The sequence below is a fragment of the Sycon ciliatum genome, chromosome 6 (genome assembly GCF_964019385.1).
Source record: "Sycon ciliatum chromosome 6, ocSycCili1.1, whole genome shotgun sequence".
NCBI lineage: Eukaryota > Metazoa > Porifera > Calcarea > Leucosolenida > Sycettidae > Sycon > Sycon ciliatum.
Genome location: NC_088648.1, coordinates 10,182,313 through 10,206,245, shown reverse-complemented (window position 1 = coordinate 10,206,245; position 23,933 = coordinate 10,182,313). Strand labels below are relative to the sequence as shown.

At 48.1% G+C, this 23,933-nt stretch overlaps 2 protein-coding genes and 2 long non-coding RNA genes across 4 annotated transcripts in view; all 4 read right to left on the bottom strand.

Moving 5' to 3' along the window:
* Positions 1-297: 297 nt before the first annotated feature.
* Positions 298-23,933, bottom strand: part of LOC135819339 (E3 ubiquitin-protein ligase TRIM45-like) — a 139,600-nt gene continuing 115,964 nt past the window's right edge. Inside the window, exon 2 of the mRNA XM_065332529.1 lies at positions 298-2,651. Within this exon, the coding sequence (XP_065188601.1) occupies positions 943-2,651 (1,709 nt within the window). The 3' untranslated portion in view covers positions 298-942. The remainder of the gene's footprint in view (positions 2,652-23,933) is intronic.
* Positions 8,045-9,768, bottom strand: LOC135818828 (uncharacterized). Its single transcript, XR_010553773.1, has 2 exons — positions 9,237-9,768; positions 8,045-8,452 (listed from the first exon to the last, which is right to left on the bottom strand). It is a non-coding gene; the product is annotated as an uncharacterized LOC135818828 (long non-coding RNA).
* LOC135819341 (uncharacterized) lies at positions 16,623-17,846 on the bottom strand. The gene is made up of 3 exons (XR_010553901.1): positions 17,443-17,846; positions 16,960-17,264; positions 16,623-16,831 (listed from the first exon to the last, which is right to left on the bottom strand). It is a non-coding gene; the product is annotated as an uncharacterized LOC135819341 (long non-coding RNA).
* LOC135819338 (leucine-rich repeat serine/threonine-protein kinase 1-like) overlaps positions 18,748-23,933 on the bottom strand; it is a 73,297-nt gene continuing 68,111 nt past the window's right edge. Inside the window, exons 21-22 of the mRNA XM_065332528.1 lie at positions 21,809-22,360; positions 18,748-20,800 (exon numbers count right to left, since the gene is read on the bottom strand). Coding sequence (XP_065188600.1) covers positions 19,793-20,800; positions 21,809-22,360 — 1,560 coding nt within the window. The 3' untranslated portion in view covers positions 18,748-19,792. The remainder of the gene's footprint in view (positions 20,801-21,808; positions 22,361-23,933) is intronic.

Here is a 23,933-nt window from a genome sequence, read left to right as displayed (position 1 = left end):
ATGGCGAGGGATCCGGATAAAAGAGGACTGGATAAGCGAGGTCTGACTGCACACCATTTCCTCATACCATGTACTGGTTTACAAGAGCATGTGTACATCATTACTTTCCGAATTCCTTCCCTCCGCTACTTTCTAGCTCAGTGTATCTATAATACCCCTTGGGGTGTGGGTGGCTTGGTGACGCATACACCATTCAATACGGAGAGGGAGGTTGGTCTATACAATCAACATGCAAGACCGTTTCCCACTTTCTTGTCATCGTCTCATGCAGTTATCTCCTTTACAATTTTTCAGCAGGTCATGCAGAACATCAGTAAGGGTAAAACACAGAACACGATAGTGGTGAAAGCAACAGTGGTCGGTTGAAATGCACATGTATAGCTCATTGATAATCATAAATGCAACGTAGAAAATGACTCCCTAGTTCTTTGGAGCCAACCACAGCAGAAATAAACACAATAACAAACAGAGTAGGAAACAGAATCAATGGAAACGTCAGAAAATGTAGTGACTAGTTGAGCTAACACATTCACCAGTTCACTAAGACAATATACACACGGCTGTTATACACATAAAGAAATCATGAAACTAAAGTGAATAGCATGACGATTGTTATGAAGTAGAAGAGAGCAAGACAGCGAGCGAGCTAGGGGACAACAAATGGCAGAGTGGCTAGGCCATTAGGGGTACTGGGTCACTCACTCTGCAGTCTGATGCCTTCCTCTCTCTCCCTCTCTCACACACACACACATGCATACATGCGCACACTCAAAAACACACACACACACACAGGCACACACACACACGCACACGCACACACACACAAACAGGCACACACACACACACACACGCTCACACACAAACAGGCACATAAGCACGTACATGCACATATAATTATATGCACGGATAACCGCCTTCTTGTGGATCAAGCGGATTGAAGCTTCACAAAATAGTAACTTGGTCCCCACTGTAAATCAGGCTGATGTAGAGGTAGAGTTCACCTGTCACGTTGGTCAGTGTCTTGGTTGTTCCGGTACGCTCATGACGTCCGACTAACGTGTGATTGTCACAATCCAACGACATATGAACGACGTCACCGGCTTGCCATGGCTGACCCAGTGCACTACCAGTCCAGTCACCAACACGGGTGCAGTAGCTGTACCATCCAAACAATGTGGTCTTTCCATTTTGATAGTTGTCTAGTTGTGGATGCTGGGCATTACACAAGAAGAACATGTGGCGAACGCTACCAGCAGTGATGCGATCAAGACGGATGGATATCTCGTGTTTGCCGCTACTCCATTTCCTCACGCCACACACTGACCGCCACACACTGCCGCTGGAAGCAGCTCCACGAGTAACCGTACGGTTGTTGTTTGACAGTGCAAGAGCAGCATGGCATTGGCTGGGATCAAACTGTGGTTGGGGATACACGATGGTAACCATTGCAGGACTTCCAGCTACATGGTGATCTCCAATCATGGCTGATACCTGCACTGAACCCTTCTTTCCGGTCGTCTTGTACGTTGCAATCATGTTAGTGCCTTCATTAGGACTACTGTCGGGCATCAGCACAGGCTGAATGGTGTCGGTGGTGTTGTCCGCAGATGTTACTTCAACGTGAACACCAGACAAGTGTGTCTCCGTCACAGCCAGACTATCACCGTGGCCATTTCTTGGCTCAATGATCACGGTAAGGTCGTCTCCCTCCTCAACACTGGCTGCAGTAGTCATGCTACTCTTCTCCGATGACAGCATAGCAATGTCACTCACCACACCAGTTCTGGCAATGGCCGCAGTCAGTTCCTCGACATGGCATGGCGAAAACAATAGAGTTCCCGGAGCAAACCCCTGCACATCTCTCTCGGACGCACTCACAGCATTCTTCGCTGCTTCCTCCAGCCATCCACTCATCTTCAAGAAATTCACATCCTCATTGCAGTTCTCTGCCAGATGTTGAACTTTCTTGCTATACGAGGCACCAGCAAGAATCTGCCGCTTCTGCTCTTCAAGGGGAAGAAGATGTGACAACTGCAGTCGATCCACCTCATCCAAAAGCTCTTGTTGACGGTTTTCAATGGCTTTCTTCAGACCACCAAAAACGTCGTTGATCCGGGAGGACAAGCCTTCAGTCTCATCACGGAGTCCACTCAGTGCCGCTTCAGACTTGTTGATCGACTCGTCAAAAACACTGCCACTTCCATATGATGTGCTAGTCAGCTTGGCTTTCAAAGACTGGCGAATGCTAGAAGATGCATCGGTGATAGTCTGCACATTGTGAGCAGCATGATCACCACTGCTTACACATTGCTTACACACTAGCTGCTGACAACTCAAGCAATACGAACACTGTACAAACGAGGGGTGGAATGAGCATTTGTACTGGCTGGCTGATGTTCTATCACCTGTATATCCCGCAGACTCACTGAGTGGCACAACCTTGTGTTTGTATGATCTGCGCGAGGTTGGGTGCACCCTGGCATGGTCAGTACAAAAATTGTCACCACAGTCCATGCAAACAGCTACTGCTGCTGTATCCTCAGCACATTCATCACACAACTTCTTACGGCCAGCACTTGCAGCAGCTACCTCCTCTCCAACCCCATCACTAGACACATCACTATTTGGCAGGTACTGCAGCAAGGGCACGCCTCTGTGTGGTGGTGGAGTGGTTGTTCCACATTCAGGACAACCCACAGAGCCCTTGCCACTGATGTATTTTTCCAAACACTCCACACACAATGAGTGGAGACACTTCAACAGTTTGCCATGCTTACTACTACTTCTGCATGATACACACTCTGGTCTGGACATGGCTAATCAACACAACTGCAGACACACACTGGCACACACAACACCGTGACTTCAATCTGACTTCAGTAGATACACCAACAGAGAACACTGGAAACTCAAAGACAAAGTCACTGTCAGGGCTCACCACGACCATACAAAATTCAAAAAGCGTCGACCACCATTTTGAATGCCGCCAAAACCAGAGTTTGTGCAGTCATAGCGGCTACGCACCCGAGTTCATGCTCATCGATGTACAGCGATGTACAGTCTAGTCGTAAAATACCGGTATTTTACGACTTCCTGGTCTACTCTGTACAGCGAAGGGCCAGTGCCGAAGCGAATCTTGTTGTTTGATGTCGAGAAAGACACGCGGAGAAGACGTCCTTCTCCAAGCAATCTTGGTCAGTTTTCTCAATCCGCTGGTGGGTGTCGACCAAGATATGTCCGTGGGGTACTGGTGAACTTGAGTCCTGGCATCTACAAGAATTTTCCGCGCCTAGCTAACCAATGTTGTCAGTAGAACTCAGCGTTTCCTGATCGCGACTCGGCACACTCTTTTCTGTTTGGCCTCGCAGCTTTCACGCTGCGAGTGGGGAGTTTCCTTGTCACAAATGAATCCCTTAGTCATGACCATGATGAGAGGTGACTAGTATGATCCCTGACTGGCATGAGTCCTTAGCTCGAGTCAACACGAAGGTAAACTCTTCACTTGGAACGCTTGCTGTCTCCTCCGCCCTTTCTTGTTGCACTTGCAGATATGCGCACGGCTGCCAGTTTTTGTTGGTGCGCGCGGCGACGCACGGCCGACCTTGATGTCTTCAAAAAAGTAGAACAGCGGTTCTCCTTGGCCGATTCTCATCATTGATAGCTCATTTTCAAGGTCTTTGAATTCTCTATCGGTTTACCGTCCCCGATTTCTAATTTTCTCTTCATTCACTTGTTTGCACGCCTTCGCGTTTGAGTGATTTCACCATCCGATCTCAGCCAAACGAAGGCCAAATCGAAAAATTCGAGACGGTAACCCCCAAAGACACACCTTCTGAACACGAATCCACAATGGCCTAATGTCTAAAACCAACGAATACAGCCAAGCTCCACTCAGAAAACACCCCACAATTGCAAGAAAAAGCCCGTTTTGCTGTGCGCTGATTGGTCAAATCCAAATGACCGTTATTGACGCTTTGTATGGTCGTGGTGAGCCCTGACTGTACATACCAGTACGGCACTACACCAAGCCTATTCGATTTACTGGGCAAAAATGATTTTTAATTCATCCACAAATGTTTTACCGTCAGCTTAGCCTAGACTAGAGTGCGCACTAGTCTGTATGCAGTGTATACAGACAGTGGCCTGACTTGATCAGTGTCACAACACTCATTGCCGAAGTTGTGTTGCCATGGTGCAAAAATGGCGTTGGATGGCTACCCCTGAGCGCTCGCGCTGTCATCGCAGCCCACGACACGTCTTCCTGCTGTGCTTTCTTGACAAAATTATTTTGTTTCGCTTCGTCCTTGTTGCTGAAGTGTTTGATTCTTTGAGATACTGTAGAGCGATTTGGAGTTGGTCAGCCGAGAGTAGTCGTGAGAAATGGAGAAAGAATGTGAGAGAACCTGGACTGCGGATCAAGTCGCTCTGTTCCAGCGGAGGCGAGCAGAGGCCTAGTTAAGATCTCAGTGCCCAGGCACGTCGCTCCTGATATTTCAAGGGGCTCGATGTGCAAGTGGCACTCGAAACCAGTGCTGCGCAGAGTGCCCATGTTCCTGCCAGTGTCGCTGCTTCAGCCGGGCTGGCGCTGGCGTCTCCAGTGCAAGCAGTATACTTAGTAGTAGCTGAAACCACTCCTGAACCTGCTGTAAAACCCGCCGCTCAGGGCCAGTGCAAACAGCAGCTGATGCTGCTACTGAAAGGGCCACATATTCACTTCTGTCCAGCTCTGTCCTGCCCGCTCCCACCTCTTGTGGGGATATCATGCGCTTACGCATGCAAGGGCTGCGCCAACTTTGCAAAGACAGTATTCCCTACCAAGGGCGTGTATCCAGACGTGATCTTTACCTTCTCATCTGTGAACATTTCCACTTGAGTACTGCTGGCGAAGGGGTTCCAGACGAGGAGGCAGACAAGCCTGCATTACCAAAGCCAGTAATGGCAGCGTACAAGAAGCTACCAAGCTTTTCACACTTAACATCTGGCTGGTCTCTATCTCGCCTAACTAAATCCCTTTCTTCATTACTGAGGCTGTCAAGCACTATCTGTTAAATTCCCCGGAAAAAGATTATGACAAGGAGAGCTTGCAGTGCTACAAGCAACTTCGTGCGTACCAATTATTTGATGAGCACCACCTTCACCATTTGGAGGGAAACCTGTTTGCAGGTGGAACAAACTTTTGTTTCGTCCGTGCGAAATGCTGGCCATCACAAGATACATCAAAGCAAGCCTACACGTGTATCGTCTGCATCAGCAGGGACGATCCAGTGTGCTAAGGTGGATACTGCCAGTGCATTTCCGGATAAGGAGAGTGCTGTTCACATGTCGCGGCTTTGCTGTTTGCGCAGGATGATTTTTGCAGCCATGGCATGCAGAGTTTGTCTGGACCTTCCGTAACAGACATGTTGTATGCATGCACGCTTGTGCTTCTGACTGTTTTTCTAGATCATCGCTTCTCTTCTGATCTTTCCTCGTCATGTCTGTTGACGTTTGTGAATTATATCATCTTGTCCAACATAAACACAGTACACTGTGAACGAAAGCAACATTTCATTCCACCTCACCTCTCAACCCCTCACAAACAACCGAAAACTCGTCATCGATTGCACTGATTTTTTAACGACTTTCTGGATCAATAATCATCATTTTTATGTCTTCAAACCAGAAATTGGCAGAGATCAAATGGTCTGTCATCATAGTAAAACATTGACTTACAAGACATTTCTGAATAATAACTTCGGACTGATGTTAGATTATTACTGGAACAAATCATTTCTGAATGCACAGATTGAGCTAAGTGGAGTACTTGGTTGGTTGATAGAACTTGTATTTCAGGTGGAATATATGTAACAATCTTTTTCACATTCACGCAGTATTTATTGGAACAAATTCATATTCTGTGATGATGATGGTCAGCCAGTGTCGGTGAAACGTCTAATGGCCATCGCTGAGGACCAGTGGCATACAAATGTCTAAGGGTAGATAGGCCGCACCAAGTTTGCATCCTCTTGGCTTTGGGTTCGAGGTATTTATTATTATTATTATTTTATTTATTTTACTATTTGAACAGGGCAGAGAACACTGCGTAGTTAGGCAGCCCGGTGAAGTGCCTGAACTTGTCAGGATGGTTTCTGATGCTGGCTAAATCGATCGAACGACACTTCAGCCTCTCGTACTCTTTTTTAATTTCACTGAAGTCTTTTTTCTAGGCCAGCCATGTGATCATCAACTTCACTCGGGTCACTTACACTGATATATCTGTGATCACATGGCAAACCCTGCACAGGACCAGGGGTTGGTGCTGGGTCAATAGCCGAACAGACACCACAGAAACGACCCCGGCATCATCAATATCTTGTGGCTCCTCAGACTCTTGACGTTTTCTCTTCAGAACTCGTCTCGCTGGTTTAGGAGTTGCCGTCCACTGGAACTGGGTTGGCACAGCGGTGGGGTTGAGCCATTTTCTTTCTGGCTCCTCACCAGACAGGAGCTTGCCGACGTAATCATCTTGTTTGAAATGAGAGCTGCATACTCTGGTGTTTGATGTGATCTTGAAATTTGATCCCACGTCCCTCCTAATTTCAAATTGCCATAATTTGCACCTTTCTGCATCACTGGGAAAACGATGAAATGCAAGTGACATAATCTAAAGACCGATTACTGCAGAGCGGAACAGCACAGTAGTAGCCCTTGCCTGAAGTTCTTTTCGGCTTCTTGGCAGGTTGGCTGTCAGTGCCAGATTCCACTGCGGCTGACCCCACGGACACTGAAGGCGAAGAAACAACACCAACACTAGCTGCAGCGACAGTTTGTTCGACTGGAACCGGTTCAGGAATGGTTTTAGCTACTGCTTGCACTGGAGACGCCAGCGCCAGCCCGGCTGAAGCAGCGACACTGGCAGGAACATCGGTACTCTGCACAGTGCTGGTTTCGAGTGCCACTTGCACATCGAGCCACTCGAAATAATCAGGAGCGACGTGCCTGGGCACTGAGATCGTAACCCTCTGCTCGCCTCCGCTGGAACAGAGCGACTTTATCCGCAGTTCAGGTTCTCTCACGTTCTTTCTCCATTTCTCACGACTACTCTCGGCTGACCAACTCCAAATCGCTCTACAGTATCTCAAAGAATCAAACCCTCCAGCAACAAGGACAAAGCGAAACAAATAATTTTGTCAAGAAAGCACAGCAGGAAGACGTGTCGTGGGCTGCGATGACAGCGCGAGCGCTCATGCTCAGGCGTAGCCATCCAACGCCATTTTTGCACCATGGCAACGCATCTTCGGCAATGAGTGGAGCCGCGCACACTACAACACTACAGACTACGGGGACTACATGTAGGCCCTGGCAGATTCTGCTCCTTTGGCGCAGTCACGTCATCAGTTATAAACAGTTTGTCACATGTCATGTCAGTATATATGTTGGACTCAGTAGAGCGTCCAGCCCCTATATGATGTCCAACCCATATATAGAGTCCATTGGTCCAAAATCCACTGTACAGAGTCCAAACTTGGAATCAACTGTGAGCTCAAAGTTTCGGTGGACATCACTCCCTGTATAGAGTCCAGCCAATTGGCTTCACCCCTATATAGAGTCCATTGGTCCAAAATCAACTGTACGGAGTCCAAACTTTGAAATCAACTATAAAGAGTCTTTATGTGGACAACACCCCCTGTATAAAGTCCAGCCAATTAGGCATCCCCTATCGAGTTCGAAAATAGACATAGGATCTGCTGTAAGCAGTGAATATTAACCAGAAAACGGCCTCTCCCTTTAATCCTTTACATCATTCACTTCTCAAGATAAAAAATATGTATTGAGGCGCCACTGTAGCCACTTCATTACATGAAAAACCCTACAAACACCATCCTCAAATCAAGTGGTCTCTTCGCAGACGCTGCAAATTACAACATCTCAATCATGTAGTGTTGCCAAATTATTGTGCACGCACACGCACACACACATGCACACACCCACACAACGCCAAGAAAATAACTAGAAAAAAACCAAACCAAGAATCGAAAGAGAATAATGGAGAGCCCAGGATTAATTATTTGTTTTCAAATTATTGTGCGCGCGCGCGCGCACACACACACACACACACACACACACACACACACACACACACACACACACACACACAAACTTATACAACGCCAAGAAAACACCAAGAAAAGAGTAGAGACACAATACACACGCAACTCCAACAGCCATGCAAACGTCCACCCATTTACATGTAAAGTCAAGAGGGACAACAAATAATTATACGAAACGAATGCGTACGGGGACGGGTACACGCACGTTTACATACACGTAGTAGTGTAAGAGAGTAACATAGTGCAGTGGTCAGCATAATACTAGCACATGCTGAGAGTGCAATAGCAAGCTTCACCATTGCTCATGGCCATGCAAATGTTCAGCAGCACTCAGTTCCGCAAGCTTCTGAAGATCAGCACACCTGCAACAAATAGATAGCACAATGATACTCTTAAGTCTTATTACCGTAATGATGCATGGGAGCACACAACTACCAAGTCCTCAACGAATGTGATGCTCAATGAAAATCAATCCACTCAAAGACCTGTGAACAGGTGATGGTGGGGACAATAATCTATTAGTAATACGAGGAATAAGATCGTTTGTGCACACTCAAGACGCACAGACACACCAACATACATGTAGTGTACACAGTGTTTCACTTCACTGCAACTAAATTGAAATGAGATGATTTGAACAATCTGTACAGCGTTGCTGTCAGTCAGTCTTCCCCAAGATGGAAATGCAATGATTTGTTGTCACGAGGCAGTTTCACTGACACAATGTCATGTTCGTGACATCAAAACGGTTACTTCAGGGAATACGAGTATTAGCTTGAGAAGCTTTTTCTTGTCATTGGCATACAAGCAATCCTCCTAGTCCTACTACTACTAGTACACTGGCACTGCGTTTGTGGATCCCATTGTATTTGACATCATACTACAGGAAGAGTGTCGTGGAGTTCACATAATTATCACAGGGATAAACTTGAATACATTTCTCATGAAATAAAAATAATTGATGATAGCTAGACGATCATATACGATTGATGCAAAGTCCTTGCAGTCCTTGAGGACTATTACGAAGTGGTTGATTACTCATTCAAGCAACATCAAACAAACGCGATACGCTCCTTGAAAATGGAAAAAAATTCAAGCATAACGACAGAACAGCAGACCAATCGAAACGAGTAAAAGCTTCCTTACCTCAGTCATGGTCCTGCCATGTAGTTGGACAGCCTTTTGACACGGTGGTACGCAGCTCTTGTCCAGTCAAACAGGGGTATCCTTGTGGCGTCGAACGAAAGAGAGTGTCAGTGTATCTGGCTCGTCAGATTGCAACTGTGCTGAACTTTTCTCGTTCTCCGCTTTCTGCTTTCATCCCTCGCTCTGATGAAACTGTTCAAACGTCTTACTAGCAGCAATGGCCAGCCAAACAGGGGATCCTTGTGGCGTCGAACGAAAGAGAGCGTCGGTGTACCTGACTCGTCAGATTTGAACTGTGCTGAACTTTTCTCGTTCTGCAATTTCTGCTTTCATCCCGCGCACTGATGAAACGTCTTCAGAGAACCACAAGACGCTTTCCAGATTTGATTTTGAACGTCTCCTTATCCTCCTTGGTTAGCTCGAGACAGATTACTGTTAGCAACTGCACAGCAGAATTGGCAGCCATGGCTGAAGTCACGGAAGAAAGGAATGCGCTGCCACGAGGCAAGCAAAACTGAAAATGTGTTCTCTTTCGGGCACAACACACAGGACGGCGTGATCGTGACTGGATAAACTGGACTTCTGGACTGTGAATAGGGGACTTGTAGAAAAAGTGTACTCCTTATAGGGGATTGCGCGGCAGGGTGGGCATAGCCCGATTTTGCTAGCAATTCTGCTAGCAAAATATCGAAGAATTTTGAAAGAGAATTTGCTGGCAAAACGGAGCAAAATATCGGTGTGTTCGCTGGAAATTGGGAGATTTTACACTTATACGGTGCACGTGACTCATTTTCGCACAGTTTTCCCAACACGTGACTCACTTTTTCTCATTTATTCCAACACGTGACCCACTTTCGGTCAGTTGTCCCACACGTGACACAAATTTCGGAGCAAAAAGGGAGCAAAATATCGAGTGGCCCGGCAAAATGAAAGCAACATATCGACGATGAACCAGCAAAATTTTGCGGCAAAATATCGAAGCTTCGCTGGCAAAATCGGGCTTTGCCTAGGGTGAAGCTAGCTGATCAAAACTGAGTGGACTCCTGGACTCTGTATACTGTATAACACCTTTATTTCGGTGTAATTTAAATTTCGGTAACTTCGGTACTGGTCCTGGATCACCTAATTTAACATTACACCTAAATTTTCCGAAATACCAAAAATATGTAAAAATCATGAAAATCACTGTCAAATTAAAAAAATCAACTTGTATACTGGTATACCGGTAGTGCATTGTACATACATAACATGTACCGGTATACATATGTGGAGCCCTTTGGCCTTGCTTGGCGGAGATATTAGTGCAAGAGCTTTTTTTTTTTTTTTTTTTTTTTTGGTGCCATGCACGCCGAATTTATCCTTACACCGAAAGGTCAGGGGTTGGCTTTTACCGAAATTTTACAACACCGAAAATAAGGTGATATACAGTAGTGGATTTTGGACCAATGGACTCTATATAGGGTGCTGGACATCATATAGTGCATGGACTCTATACTGAGTCCTACATATAGTCAGCAGTGCACTACACTAGTACTGTGTTGTCATTCGTGACACTATCAGTGATGTCAAGAGTACTCTTGGTGATGTACATAGTCATGTGTATGTCTGGACCTGAGTCTTGCCGGGCTTGCCTCTGCACTGCTGCTGTAGTCAGCCAGCACGGTCAAACCAGTGTGTGTGTGTGTGTGTGTGTGTGTGTGTGTGCATGTGTGTGTGTGTGTGTGTGTGTGTGTGTGTGTGTTTGTGCACCCTGACTGACCCAAGGGACGTACACGTGTACTTCCATTCATACTTTTCAACTGCACACATGGAAATATTCTCATTGTTTCACATACCGACCATAGCTAGTCTGGTTATCATCATTAGCTGAGTTACTTATCCCACCTAAACTGGGCACCTGGTATTCCATCCGGTTATGGAAGGTTATTCCATCTAGCCAGAAGTGATGATGTCAAAGGAAAACGTCTTCAGCCGATATATTCCAGTCTGAATCTTCTTCCAATGAAATGTTCTCTCTTCAAAGTCTGCGGCCTTTATTTCTGTCTCTCAGAGACTTGTCCAGTACAAGACAAATAATCCAATCTGAGTTGTCTTTCTTTCATACTAGTAACTAGGGCTGAAACGATTATATCGGTTACCCGTCTAATCGATCATTACAACGAAGCAATTTCGATTATGCTGTCTGTTTCGATTACGCGATTCAAAAAAAAAACAAAAAAAAACATGTGAAACTGAGATGTCATGTGCATGACTGTATGCAGTAGGATTCGTTAGCATCCCCCCACCTCACAACAGAGCAACAGTATGTTGGGTTACGTCGGGAGTGCCGATACGAGCAACTGGTTAAACTATCGAGCATGCGTATGATGGCCCCGCTTGGAGCCGCTAGGTGGCTCGCAGCTGAGCCGCCAACTGACTCCGCATGGAGCCGCCAAATGACTCCGCATGGAGCCGCCAAATGCTAAATATATAGGTATGCGGAAAACCAGTTGAGAGCATATATTCACGTATGAGCCAGAAACGTGAGTTGAGATAGAGGGTGGGAGGGTGGGAACAAAAACGTTCTGCGAGTTACAAGCTCAAAAGTCAACAACAGCAATGATCCTGCAAGAGACCTTGCACGGGATCGTTTTGGGCGCACGCCCGAGAGGTTTGCGCATGCGCGTAAATCGGGCCAGCTCGCTGGGCTGGCTGCTAACTTGCGTTAGCATGCTAACGCTCATTTAGCATCCCCCCACCTCACAACAGAGCAACAGTATGTTGGGTTACGCCGGGAGTGCCGATACGAGCAACTGGTTAAACTATCGAGCATGCGTATGATGGCCCCGCTTGGAGCCGCTAGGTGGCTCGCAGCTGAGCCGCCAACTGACTCCGCATGGAGCCGCCAAATGACTCCGCATGGAGCCGCCAAATGTTAAATATATAGGTATGCGGAAAACCAGTTGAGAGCATATATTCCATAAATCGGCACTCCCGGAACGGGCCAGAGAAGTTAGAACAGTTACCCGTGCAGGCTGTAAGCAGCTCAAGCTAGTCAGAATTTGATATCAGGGGCTGAGGCCATTGCCGCAGCCACCCGTGCCTTGGCTGCAGTCGGCGTACGAATGTACCTCAGGCAGGCATCGCTCTTCCATCTGCCCGCCTCTCTGATTACGGAGTCTGGCAGCCCGGCCAGCGCTGCTGTGGTGGCGGCACCTATCCGGAATGAGTGGCCAGCATACAATGCCGAGTCAAAGCCGCAACTGGTGAGCAGCATCCTCACAGTTGCCGTAAATGCCGGTCGTGATAGAGGCTGACCATTACTCAGCACAAACAGGGGCCGGTCCGGGCTGGCCGAGCTGCGAGTTCCCAGCAGGTATTGGAGAAGCGCGGAAACTGCACAATACGGGGGCGATGCTGGGCCTATTGTTATGGTTACCCCTCGGCCAGACGGGTCGGTCTTGGAAGTGCGGAGGAATATGAGTGCTGCCCCCTGCTCGAACTTGACGTCGCGACGACGTACTATGCTAGTAAATTCCGCGCATCTCAGGAACCCATAGAAAGCACTCAGCATGGCTGCAACATAAAGACGTTTATCACTGTCATTCAGGGTAGTGCAGCGATGACAGGCATCAACCAGTTGGTGCACCATACGCACTGTGATTGGCAACCGGGGACGAGTGGCTGAGTTCCCGTGGCAACGGTCTATGCCTTTCAAAACTCGGCCCAGTAGCCAGGTGTCGCCCAGAGGGTCCGCATGGCCCGCTTCTAGGTGTAGGTTGCGTACAGCAGACAGATACACACGAATAGTACTGGGCTGGACTGACCTGGCTAGGTAGGCAGCAAACATGCTCAGTATAACATCAGTGGCAGGAAATAACGAGAATTGATTGAGAGAGCAAAATTGTATGTAGCGGCTTTCGCCTGCGTGATAGGTGCGCCGAGTGTTTGGGGCGATAGCCTGTGATGCATAGTAAGCTACATCAGCTGGTGCGGCAGACGGGCCGTGTCTGCCTCCATGCGAGCTGACGGTGCTGCTTTGCGGAAGTCCTGCATGCAGAAACGAGAGAGACGATCGGCGATAGTGTTATTGGCTCCTGGAATATGCTTAGCAGAAACAGTGAAATTGTGCCCAGCGCATACAAAGAACAGCTCCCGCAGCAGAACCATCAGTGCTGGAGATCGGGAGGTGCCGGAACGGATACACTCCACTACCACCATGTTGTCGCAGTGAATTAATATTCGCAGCTGAGGCCACTCGCTTCCCCAGGTACTGCAGGCTGCCACAACTGCAAACAGCTTTTTCCAGTCGATGCTATGCTCTGCTTGGCTGTCTGTCCACCTGCCCTCTATACATCGGCCGGAATTGTACGCGCCCCAGCCAATGGCACCACTTGCATCGGTGTATAGTTGCAAGTCCGGGGACGGCGTCCAGTTGGGATGTAAGAAGAACGACCGGCCGTTCCACTGGTCCAAGAGCTTGAGCCACCAGCGCAAATCTTCGAGGCACTCTTCAGAGAGCTTGATCCGGTAATAGGGCTGCTGGTACCGGCTGGCAATTGACCACAGTCTGCGCATGAATGTGCGTCCTGGGACTACCACTCTCGCGGCAAACGAGAGCTTTCCCAGAAGAGACTCGAGTTGACGTTGCGAAATTGACACTGAGTACAGAGTGGCCCGTAGGAGGTCCCGAAGCTCGGAAAGTTTGTCCATAGGCAGGCGGGCTTCGAGGCGGCGGGTGTCAAGAATAATGCCGAGAAAAGTCAGGACTTGAGCTGGACCCTCCACTTTTGCTGGGGCCAGGGGTACGCCGAGGTATGTGAAAGCACGCAGCAGAATAGCGAGTTGCTGGTGGGCTACTACAGATCCAGAGCATGCATTGAGAAAGTCGTCGAGATAGTGCAGCAGGTGTGGGATAGCGAACTGCTCTTGCATTATCCATTCTATGGCGGATGCGACAGAGTCAAATATGGCAGGGCTTGAGCGTAGTCCGAAGGGGAGAACGCGCTCGTAGAAGTATTGACCCTGCCAGCGGATGCCCAACAGGGGCCAATCCTCCGGGCGGACAGGAATTTGGCGGAATGCACTTTTGACATCGAGCTTAGCAAGATATACTGGGGCAGGCAATTGCATGATAAGATTAACAGCATCGTCAATAGTGACATAATGGAGAGAAAAGGGGTCTGCTGGGATACAATCATTGACACTCTGACCCTCCGGGCTGGACAAATGGTGTATCATTCGTAATTTCCCGTTCTTCTTGGGAACCGCGCCTATCCCAGAGCAGCGCATAAATGGAAAAGGGGGTGAAGGAAAGGGGCCAGCTGTTTCATGCCTGCTGCAGGAAGCGTGAAGTTGTGCAGAAATAAAGTCAGGGTTTGCATGTGCAGAGGGTAAATTCTGTGAATCACAGTTAGTGGAGCGGTTGCCAGTGAAACCTACATCAAAGCCACATCTGAGCCCATGTACAACATACTTCACGAAAGTAGGATTAGGGTGTGAGGCTAGCAAACTTGAAAAACGGGAAACTGAGAGTGGTGTATGACTATGGGTGTTGCTAGTGCCTATGCAGGTGCATCTGATAGAGTCAGTAGTGGTGCTTACGCAGGGTGTACATGGTGTATGAGTGATGCTAGTGCCTGTACGACTACCATAACTGGGGACCGAGTCGACACGTGTGCTTACACAGTTACTCTCTGGGTCGCGTGCATAGAGCCCTGGGGTGCTCCTTTCGGCACCGGAGGCAGATGTGAGCGAAGCGGCACTGCTTGAACTGGCATTTTCCAGCGTTGTAGTTGCGGCATATGGGCTGACTAGTTGCTGCATTCTTGGACGCGAATCCATTGGTGGACTGGCGGTTGGCCCGAAAAGGGCACGGAAATGCTGGGGGGTGCACGAGGCTGCATTGCTGGCAGGCGGGTCGTGCCTTTCCGGTGAAGCAGAGCTGCCACAGGTTGATGTCGATGGCATCTAGTTTCTTGCCAAATTGCGAAGCAGTGGCCGAGCGGAGCTGACGGTCGTACGAAAGCCATGCTTCGGGTAGAAACTGACGATTGGCTGCGGCAATCGTGGCCTGGTACGATAGGCACTCATGGAGACGGTGAGGAGCAGCAGAGCACAAACCATGCATGTATAGGGTCCAGGCCTCAACCCATGTGCTAAAATCATGCACTCTACGACGGACAGTTCTGGGCTCAGATTCAACCAGTTCTAGTGCGCCGGATGAGCTGCCGGATGCACGGAGTTGGAATGCCATCGGCATCTAAGCCGCACTAGAACTGGCTGTGATTGTGTCTGGGAGCAAACAATCAAATTCCACGAACTCACCTCTCTGTATGCGGTCGAGGAGAGCCCGTGGTAGCGTCAGGTTCACCTGGTGGGGCTGTTCGTGCTGCATGCTGTTCGTTGCTGTGTTCACAGCAGGGTTGCTGGCGGCAGGCGGCGGTGCTGAGCCAGGCAAGACGAGGAGAGGCTGGACAGCATTGGCGACAGCAGTAGACACAGCCCGTTGAACCTCCTCGGTGATCATGGCCTGCATCGTGGGGGTATCCGCGCTGTCCAGAGCTAGGCTGGGGCTGGTGGCTGCGCGGACAGGGGTGGACGTGCGAGCGGCAGTGCGAGATCTTTTCGTAACGCCAGACGAAGTTGCAGCCGGAGGCTCGACAGTTGCGGGGGCATTGGCCCCGCTGCGGCGTTTCCCGCGAGTATCCATGGCTCTAAATGCCAGCACGCGGAAAGGAAATCGGTAATCGCAACAAAACGTTGAAAGGGAAAACAAAAACGTTCTGCGAGTTACAAGCTCAAAAGTCAACAACAGCAATGATCCTGCAAGAGACCTTGCACGGGATCGTTTTGGGCGCACGCCCGAGAGGTTTGCGCATGCGCGTAAATCGGGCCAGCTCGCTGGGCTGGCGCGGCATGGCTGGCTGCTAACTTGCGTTAGCATGCTAACGCTCATATAATGTTTACGTACATTATAGATCGACAGCGTATGTACACATGCGCACTACTGTACTTTGTCGTTTTCCTCGTGACGCTTGATGTGCCACTTGCACTGCACTTTGTAGAAGTACGCGGTTGATCTGTATGTACATGTATGACTGTGTCAACACGGCCCCATGCTTTGTGCTGGTCTGGTGCCGCAATTTCTAGGACGCAGTATAATAATAATAATAATAATACTCGCAGTAAGTAATCCTTATCATAATCGACAATCGAATCGTGCAAGGGTAGGTTAACCGATAGTTGAAAAGTGTAATCGTTTCACCCCTACTAGTAACCCATAATTCTGTCTTGCACGTGTTTGCGGACCAGAATCACCTATTCACAATGATCTCCCCCCCCCCCCCCCCCCCCCCCCACCCACACACACACTCCCATTATAACAGTCATAATGTTAGTCTGACTACATGTACTAGTATACAACACATGGAAACTACATGTATACCGGTAATTATGCTTTCAATGCTCTAACTACAGGACTGCTTATTGACATCCAGTCAAGTTTCTCAAGTACACGCCGGGCTTTGCACAGTAGGCATATGCGAACACTGACTGGGCTGCGAAAGGTGCACGGTGCCAACTTGACTCTCACGACTGGATTTCAGTGAGCAGCACTGTACAAAAAGTGAGCGCACACAACACACAGGACTTGTATTAGTCGAAAAATTCATGGGTAGGTAAATCTCATCCAAGTGTTTGCATCAAAACACAAGAAAACAAAGTGACTACAAGCAGTGCTCACCTTGAGCTTGGCATGGAGTCTTGTGTGGATGGCTGGACTCCAGTCCTTCAACCCACTGCATGTAGTGCTGTGGAACCCAGCCGTGCATACTGACTTAGCCAACAAGGCTTGCGCTAGCCGAGGTGATATCCTGGATATGCGCTGCAGAAATATTCTGGCATCTTCTGCTGGAATCATGTGAACGTCCCGAGACCTTGTACTTTGTAGTGACTGCTGGGACTGTCAGCGACCCAGCTGCGAGCATGCTGTTGCTATTGCTGGTGTTGGTACCTACATCTTTTGCCGCGAGTGAATGCACCCGGAAACTGAGCAGATGAAAACGAAGAAATTCAATGTCATGTCATTAATTTTAGGTACCTCATACATTGTGCTGATGATATGCAGCTTCAAGAGGCGAACAAAGCCCACTCAGTCTCTCCTCGCCTCACAGCTCGCAGCTCGGGTACACACTATAACGTTACGAGTACTCGGTCAACTTCTTACCTACATGTAGCGGCTCGCCAACCTTTGTGGAATTTCCTTCCCTGTCACTACCGGTAAACCGTATTTGTTACGGACAGGGCGCAAAACGAGCAGTAAAGTAAGCAAGCACAAGCTACATTGTGCTTCTCAGTTCAACTACGACAACGAGTAGATCTACGAGCAGCGGCTCAGTGCAGTCTTTCCAGACCCAGTGAACCAAGTACAACTAGTAACTGAACTGACTAGCATTTACCTACTACAGTACAGTACCTGGGAGGCGACACTGCAGAGCCTGAGGAAGTGAGAAAGTTGTCGCCGGGTCTCATTGGTCCCGCCATTGTCATTGAAAAGTGCTGAAAGTCACACAGATACCTCACTACCAAACCTAGTACAGTGGATATTGTAGAGGAGACGCTTCAAACCCTACCACTGCTTCGGAGAAAGTAACAAAACGCTATTAAAAGTAACAGTTAGTTGGTATTTTGTGTCCGCAAAGCATGGAACTTTTTGTTACAAGGTCACAAAATGCAACAAAGTAAGTAAAGTACAATGGCATGATACTTTGATAGTCTACAGCTACTACTACTAGTAGTGTGTGCATTCTACAGGAGATGGGAGAAGATTGACAGTGCATCAGTTTGGTGAACACGAGGTACACATACACTAGCTACATGTACCGGTGTGTAGAGTAACACACTCACATTAGTCGTTACTTCGAGCTGGTAGGAAGTCGGAAGGTTTGACCTTGTTGCAGACTGTCAGTCGAGGAAGAATTGCTATATTCGCTAATTATTTGGTAGCTTTTTTTAAAATTCCGGCCACAGATCGAAACTCATTATTATAGTCATAGACACATTGCGCAAGATCCACTGCAGCAAAACCTCTGTGTGTGTGTGTGTGTGTGTGTGTGTGTGTGTGTGTGTGTGTGTGTGTGTGTGTGTGTGTGTGTGTGTGTGTGTGTAAGGTTTTCCAGTCATAGACACAATTACCGGTATTATTATTACAAAGGCACACAATGAAAACCTCGGGCAAACTCCGTTGTGACTCAGAGTGTCATGGCTGAACGAATTATCATACAGTTGTGTGCCTTTGTGTACGCCGCTCTGCCTGGATCAGGTATTGAGCACATTCGCAGAACCTAAGCTACTACTACCTCTGTGTATAGTCCTAGACAGTATTCTAAGATCCTCAGACTGTCACGGTATTGTGCTCTATGTCCAGTGAACAGAGGCAGTAATACAATAGTCAATACTCACACAACAATGACACAACCAAGTCCTTTTCTTGGTTGTGTCATTGCTAGCGTGAGGATTGGATCAAAACTCATCAGCTAATAAAATTATTATTCATGTATGGATGAACATTACAATAACTATGATCATTCCGAGGCTGCAGTGGAAGGCTCAATTCAAGCTTCTATTCGTAAACATTTACAAAAAAACATGTATCGTGAAAATTTGAAAATTTATAATTGAAATGAAATCCAAAATCATTGGAGTAGAAGATCGGAGTGGCACATTCCTCAAGTAAAGTCCATATAGCTCTACTGATCTAAAGAATGTGTGAACTATTCACCTATCAACCGATTCAACACTGATACAGTCCACACACTCGTGACACAGTGCTAGTGCAGATAAGAATAATCTGTTAAAAAGGAACAAGGCTAGGTTGGAGATCAGCAGTGCTGTATCATCACAGACATTTAACTGTGTTTGCTCACAGTGGAAGGTTCACACAGCACAAAGAGACCATGCATTACAAACGTCACACAGTCAAACATGAGAGCGCATATAACAATGTTGAGCAGGTTAGTTACCTGCATGAGAAAACACACTGAAAACCACCACCGATACAGACAGTGACCAGTTAGTCCTGCCTACATATCATATCCTTCATGCGCCCTGCATCAGCCATTACTCTGCTGGTAGAGACTGAGTAGGTCAGCTTGCTGATTTAGATCAGTGGTCCGCAGAGACCCAGCTTGCCAGTATCCACTCCAGCCATCCAAACACATCCACGGTCAATGCCAGTATCCACTCCAGACAGCCAAGCACATCCACGGTCAATGCCAGTATCCACTCCAGACAGCCAAGCACATCCACGGTCAATGCCAGTATCCACTCCAGACAGCCAAGCACATCCACAGACAATGCCAGTATCCACTCTGGGCAGCTATACCTAACCAGTTCAACAGCTTAGCATGATTTTCACGTAAGCTTTAATGAACCAGAATCTTACACGACCGTATATGGTTCACAGTGGGCCGCGTGTAACATGCACACACGGTACTTGCAACAATGATAGATGCACTGGGCAGGATGAGGAGGCGGTGGTAAGTCCAATGTCCGGCGAGTTTGTCACGGTGGATAGTTCACGGCACACTGCAGCGGTCCAGATAACGACAGTGTCGGTTGTGCTGGTGCAGTGTTTCCTGCTCACATGCCGCCCACACCACCACACGATTGTCCCTGGTCTTGTCGGTGTGCAGCAGCTGTAGTTGACTGATAACATACTGATCGGAGCACAGTGCAAGTCTGTGCTGACTGCCAAGAGCGGAGACATTCACGTCACGATGTAGTGAGCAGGACAGCTGTCCCAGGAACGGACAACCCTGTCTTAGATCACTGCTGATGATTAGAATATCCGCACAGGACCTGGCCACCCACAGAGCATTGTCAAAGGCTAAGATGGATGTGCAGGACTGTGGTAAGTAGCCCAAGCTACCTTCAAGACAGAACTCACGTTGTGCTGGTGATCCAGTGGCTTCACCATCATACATCGTTCTGCTGCGTTGTTTGTCCCGCAGGGCACCGCCACCATTTCTGATGACTTTATTGCATTCTTCGTCGTCGGAGTTGATCTCCTTCATCACATCCATCTTGCCCTGCAGCAATGGAGAGCTTGTGGACCGACCCGCAAAGGTGAAGCTATCACGTGACATATCCACCTCTGGGGCAGACTTGCGGCCAGCTCGAGGAGACGAGTCTGAGCCGCTAAACGTTGTGACGCTCGTTTCCACTTTGCTTGTGCTGTGAGGCCTTGTGAGATGTGGTCGTACTGGAGCATCGTCACGTCCCACCATAGTGCTAGCACGGTCTCGATGACCTTCTGGCAATGACAGCTGTACTCCTGTCGTCCTGGTAGCAGACCTCTTTTTGGTTGTGACATGCTGTGGAGAACCTATCTTTCCACTGCTGTCAGGCTGCGTGAGCAGTTTGGTGTGGTACAGGAGAGGTGCATCGTTGCGACAATCCACGATTCCCAGCATGTTATGGTGTTGTGGTGAGAGAGCAAGGACAATCGGCTGCCTGCGATCCACAGCCCATACAACTGCATTGCACATCACCATCTCCACTATGCTGCACTTAGCTTGGTACAACTGCAAGAACAGAACCACACACAGACACAACAGAAACGCATGAATTCACACGTACTCATACACATCGGCGTACACACACACACATACACAAACAACAACAACAACGACAACAACAACAACAACAACAACAACAACAACAACAACAACAACAACAACAACAACAACAACAACAACAACACACGCACACACACATTGCACCAATGGTACAACCAAAGAATGCACATTTATAGTCAAAGCAGTCTTGTTTGTACTAGCCACAAAAAATAGACACACGTGTAGCTCACATATGTATCAGCATTGACTTGGGCGAAGTGTGCACACGCCTGGTTTAGTTCTGATGTCGGGAGTCTATCCGTTGCCTTCACTTTTGTCTGGTTTTAGACACATCGCTCTATGCTGGGAATATGAGTGCACAACGAAAGCAGTACTTTGCGGCAAGCACATCTTGACATAGATTCGTACGGTGTCTGCTCCAGAGCCGGGTCAGCGACCCGGTTGGGGGGGGGGGGGGGGTACTTGAACCCGGTTGGAAAGAGAACACCGTGTAACTTGTGACTCGGTTGGGACTCAATCAGGGAGTCCTAAGACTAGCCGATGTACAATAGCCGCACTTGAAAAATTTGAATGTACCCGGGACCGACCCTGTTGCAAGAGTTGTGCAGGGTACTCGTGTACCCGGTTGGTTTGAAATCCTAGAGTGGACACTGTGAAACGTGTATTGAATGCAGAATACACATAACAGAACCCTGTTACAGCATTGATAGGGGGAGCGTGTGTGTGTGTTGGGGGGGGGGTCCCAGGCACCCTTCAGGACTCCACCTTGCTTGTCAGAATTTGTTTCTGACTATTTCAAATCATGCCCACTGCAAGTAAACACAAACGTCAGGCAAAATTCGGGAAACAATGACAACACCAGTTTCCTTGTGTACACATCTACCGTGCTGGCCATGTGGCTCTGTGGCTCTGCTGTTCTGCAGCCTAATAGCAAGTACACTCGTATGTATGTACCTTGAGCGGTGGACATACTGGCTTCAGATCGGTAGCGCTGTAGAAGAACAGCATACGATGACAAGCACACCACACTTCACCGCGCCAGTCCGATGGTGACGTGGCCTGCTGTTTCTCCTGCTGCTGCTGCTGCTGCTGCTGCTGTTTCTCCTGCTGCTGCTGTTTCTCCTGCTGCTGCTGCTGTTGCCGCCAGCCTTCCTGCTGCTGCTGCTGCAACTCAGGTTGGTTGACAGAGCTACACACCTGCTCTGGAGCTCTGTCCTCGCCATCACCGTGATCAACAGCTCCATCATCAGTGATGTTTTTGCTAGGGTCAACACAGGAGTTGTGAGACCTTCCATAGTTAGCGGTGTTGGTGCTGCTGCTGTCTCCTTCTGGAAACGAGTATGTGAATGCCAGCATGGCGCGGAAAGCAACTTTCTCCACCAGTACCCCCAGGGAGTAGTTGTAGCTTGGCCATGGGTCGTTGACGTCGTCTTCAGAGCTGGGACGAGTGAACTTCTCTATGGAGCCATTGTCCAGGGCAACGAACACGGCCTGGCACTTACCACGCTTAGCAGCAGAAAAGAAACAGTCAAACGCAATCCAGGGAGACACACACGACACGCTCGCGTGGGCACACACACACACACACACACACACACACACACACAGAAAAAGGAAGCCACAGAAGGAGACGAGGTTGTGAATCGAGTGCAAGGAGCCAGAAGTCATTATTACCAGTACCATGCACTGACTCCAGGGAAACAGCAAGCAGCACATGAAATACAGGACAATCAGCCTAGTGAAGAATGACCCTTGGCCTCGACTGATCATGAGAAAAGCATTGTCAACCATGAGTTGTTGCTATTCCTGATTTCAAAAGTATGCAGTCATTTTTTACTTCCGAAGATTGTGTCATTATTCGCGAGTTGTTGTTATACCTACGTTACACCTGTTCTACGCACTATAGCCACATTATACCCACGTTATACCCACATTATACCCACCGTGACATTATACCCACATCATACCAACATTATACCCACTTTATACCCACATCATATCAACATTATACCAAACACCAAAGACTCGACCAATGGATTTACAATTCTCTCTTCCGCTCGTTGCTGCTGATCGTGATAGGTATAGGCAGCTTGTTTATCAGTGTAGTTAGTTTAGTTTACGAGGAAAACATGGATGCAGTGAATGGGATTTTCGGTCTTTGACCACATGCTGGTGAGCTGATCTACTCATCTCCCACCGCTTTAGGAGCTGCATTTGCACCTTGATCCTTGAAGGGTGGTGGCGTTCCTACGAATGCAGAAAACTCGGCCTCTATATAGATAAACCGAGTCTCACGCGAGCCGTGAATTTTTTATTTATTTTTTAGTTTAGTTTAGTTTTCTTCTTTTTCTTCTGTTCTTTTTGATGCTGCCGATTCTTCATGAGCCCAATCCTACTTCCAAGTGCCAATGATCTAGATGGTTAGATGGAGACCAGCAGCATGAGTGGAAATCAAATCATACAAATCCTGAATACTGTAAGTGACTGTGAGTCTACAAATTTTCGTTTTTCGACGCCTTAAAGTTTTGGTCTCCCCGGGCTAAAACACATTTCGGCCGCCTTCAAATTTCGGCCTGCACCGCCCCCTGCTGCCTGTCTGCACTTTCACACTGAACCTTGCAAAACAAAATTTCGCCCGCAGCAGATTTTCGGGCAAAATGCCCAGGCCGAAAGTAGCCGAAAATAAATACTTGCCGAATATTTGTTGAATTTCAGTAAGCGGTGCCAGGCACAGCACATTTACTTGAAGTAATAATAATAATAATAATAATAATAATAATAATAACAGCACATTTAGTGTGGTTAAAATGGTGGAAAAAGTCCCAACAACACTGCTACAGTGCTGTCGGTCGCCGAAGAACTGGGGGGGGGGGTCAGCCTCCTAGCCTAGACTGTTCTTATTTTCATGTATTACAGTCTATGCAGAGTTGAGTCACCGTGTATACATGCATATTGATAAGCTGTGCTTTGTGAAATTCTAGGCCGGTGCGTACTGGAGTGGGTTGACTGGATTTCATTGACCAGTACTGTAGCTACAGTGGTGGATAGTTACTTTTAACTTGTATCCATATGGTCCTTT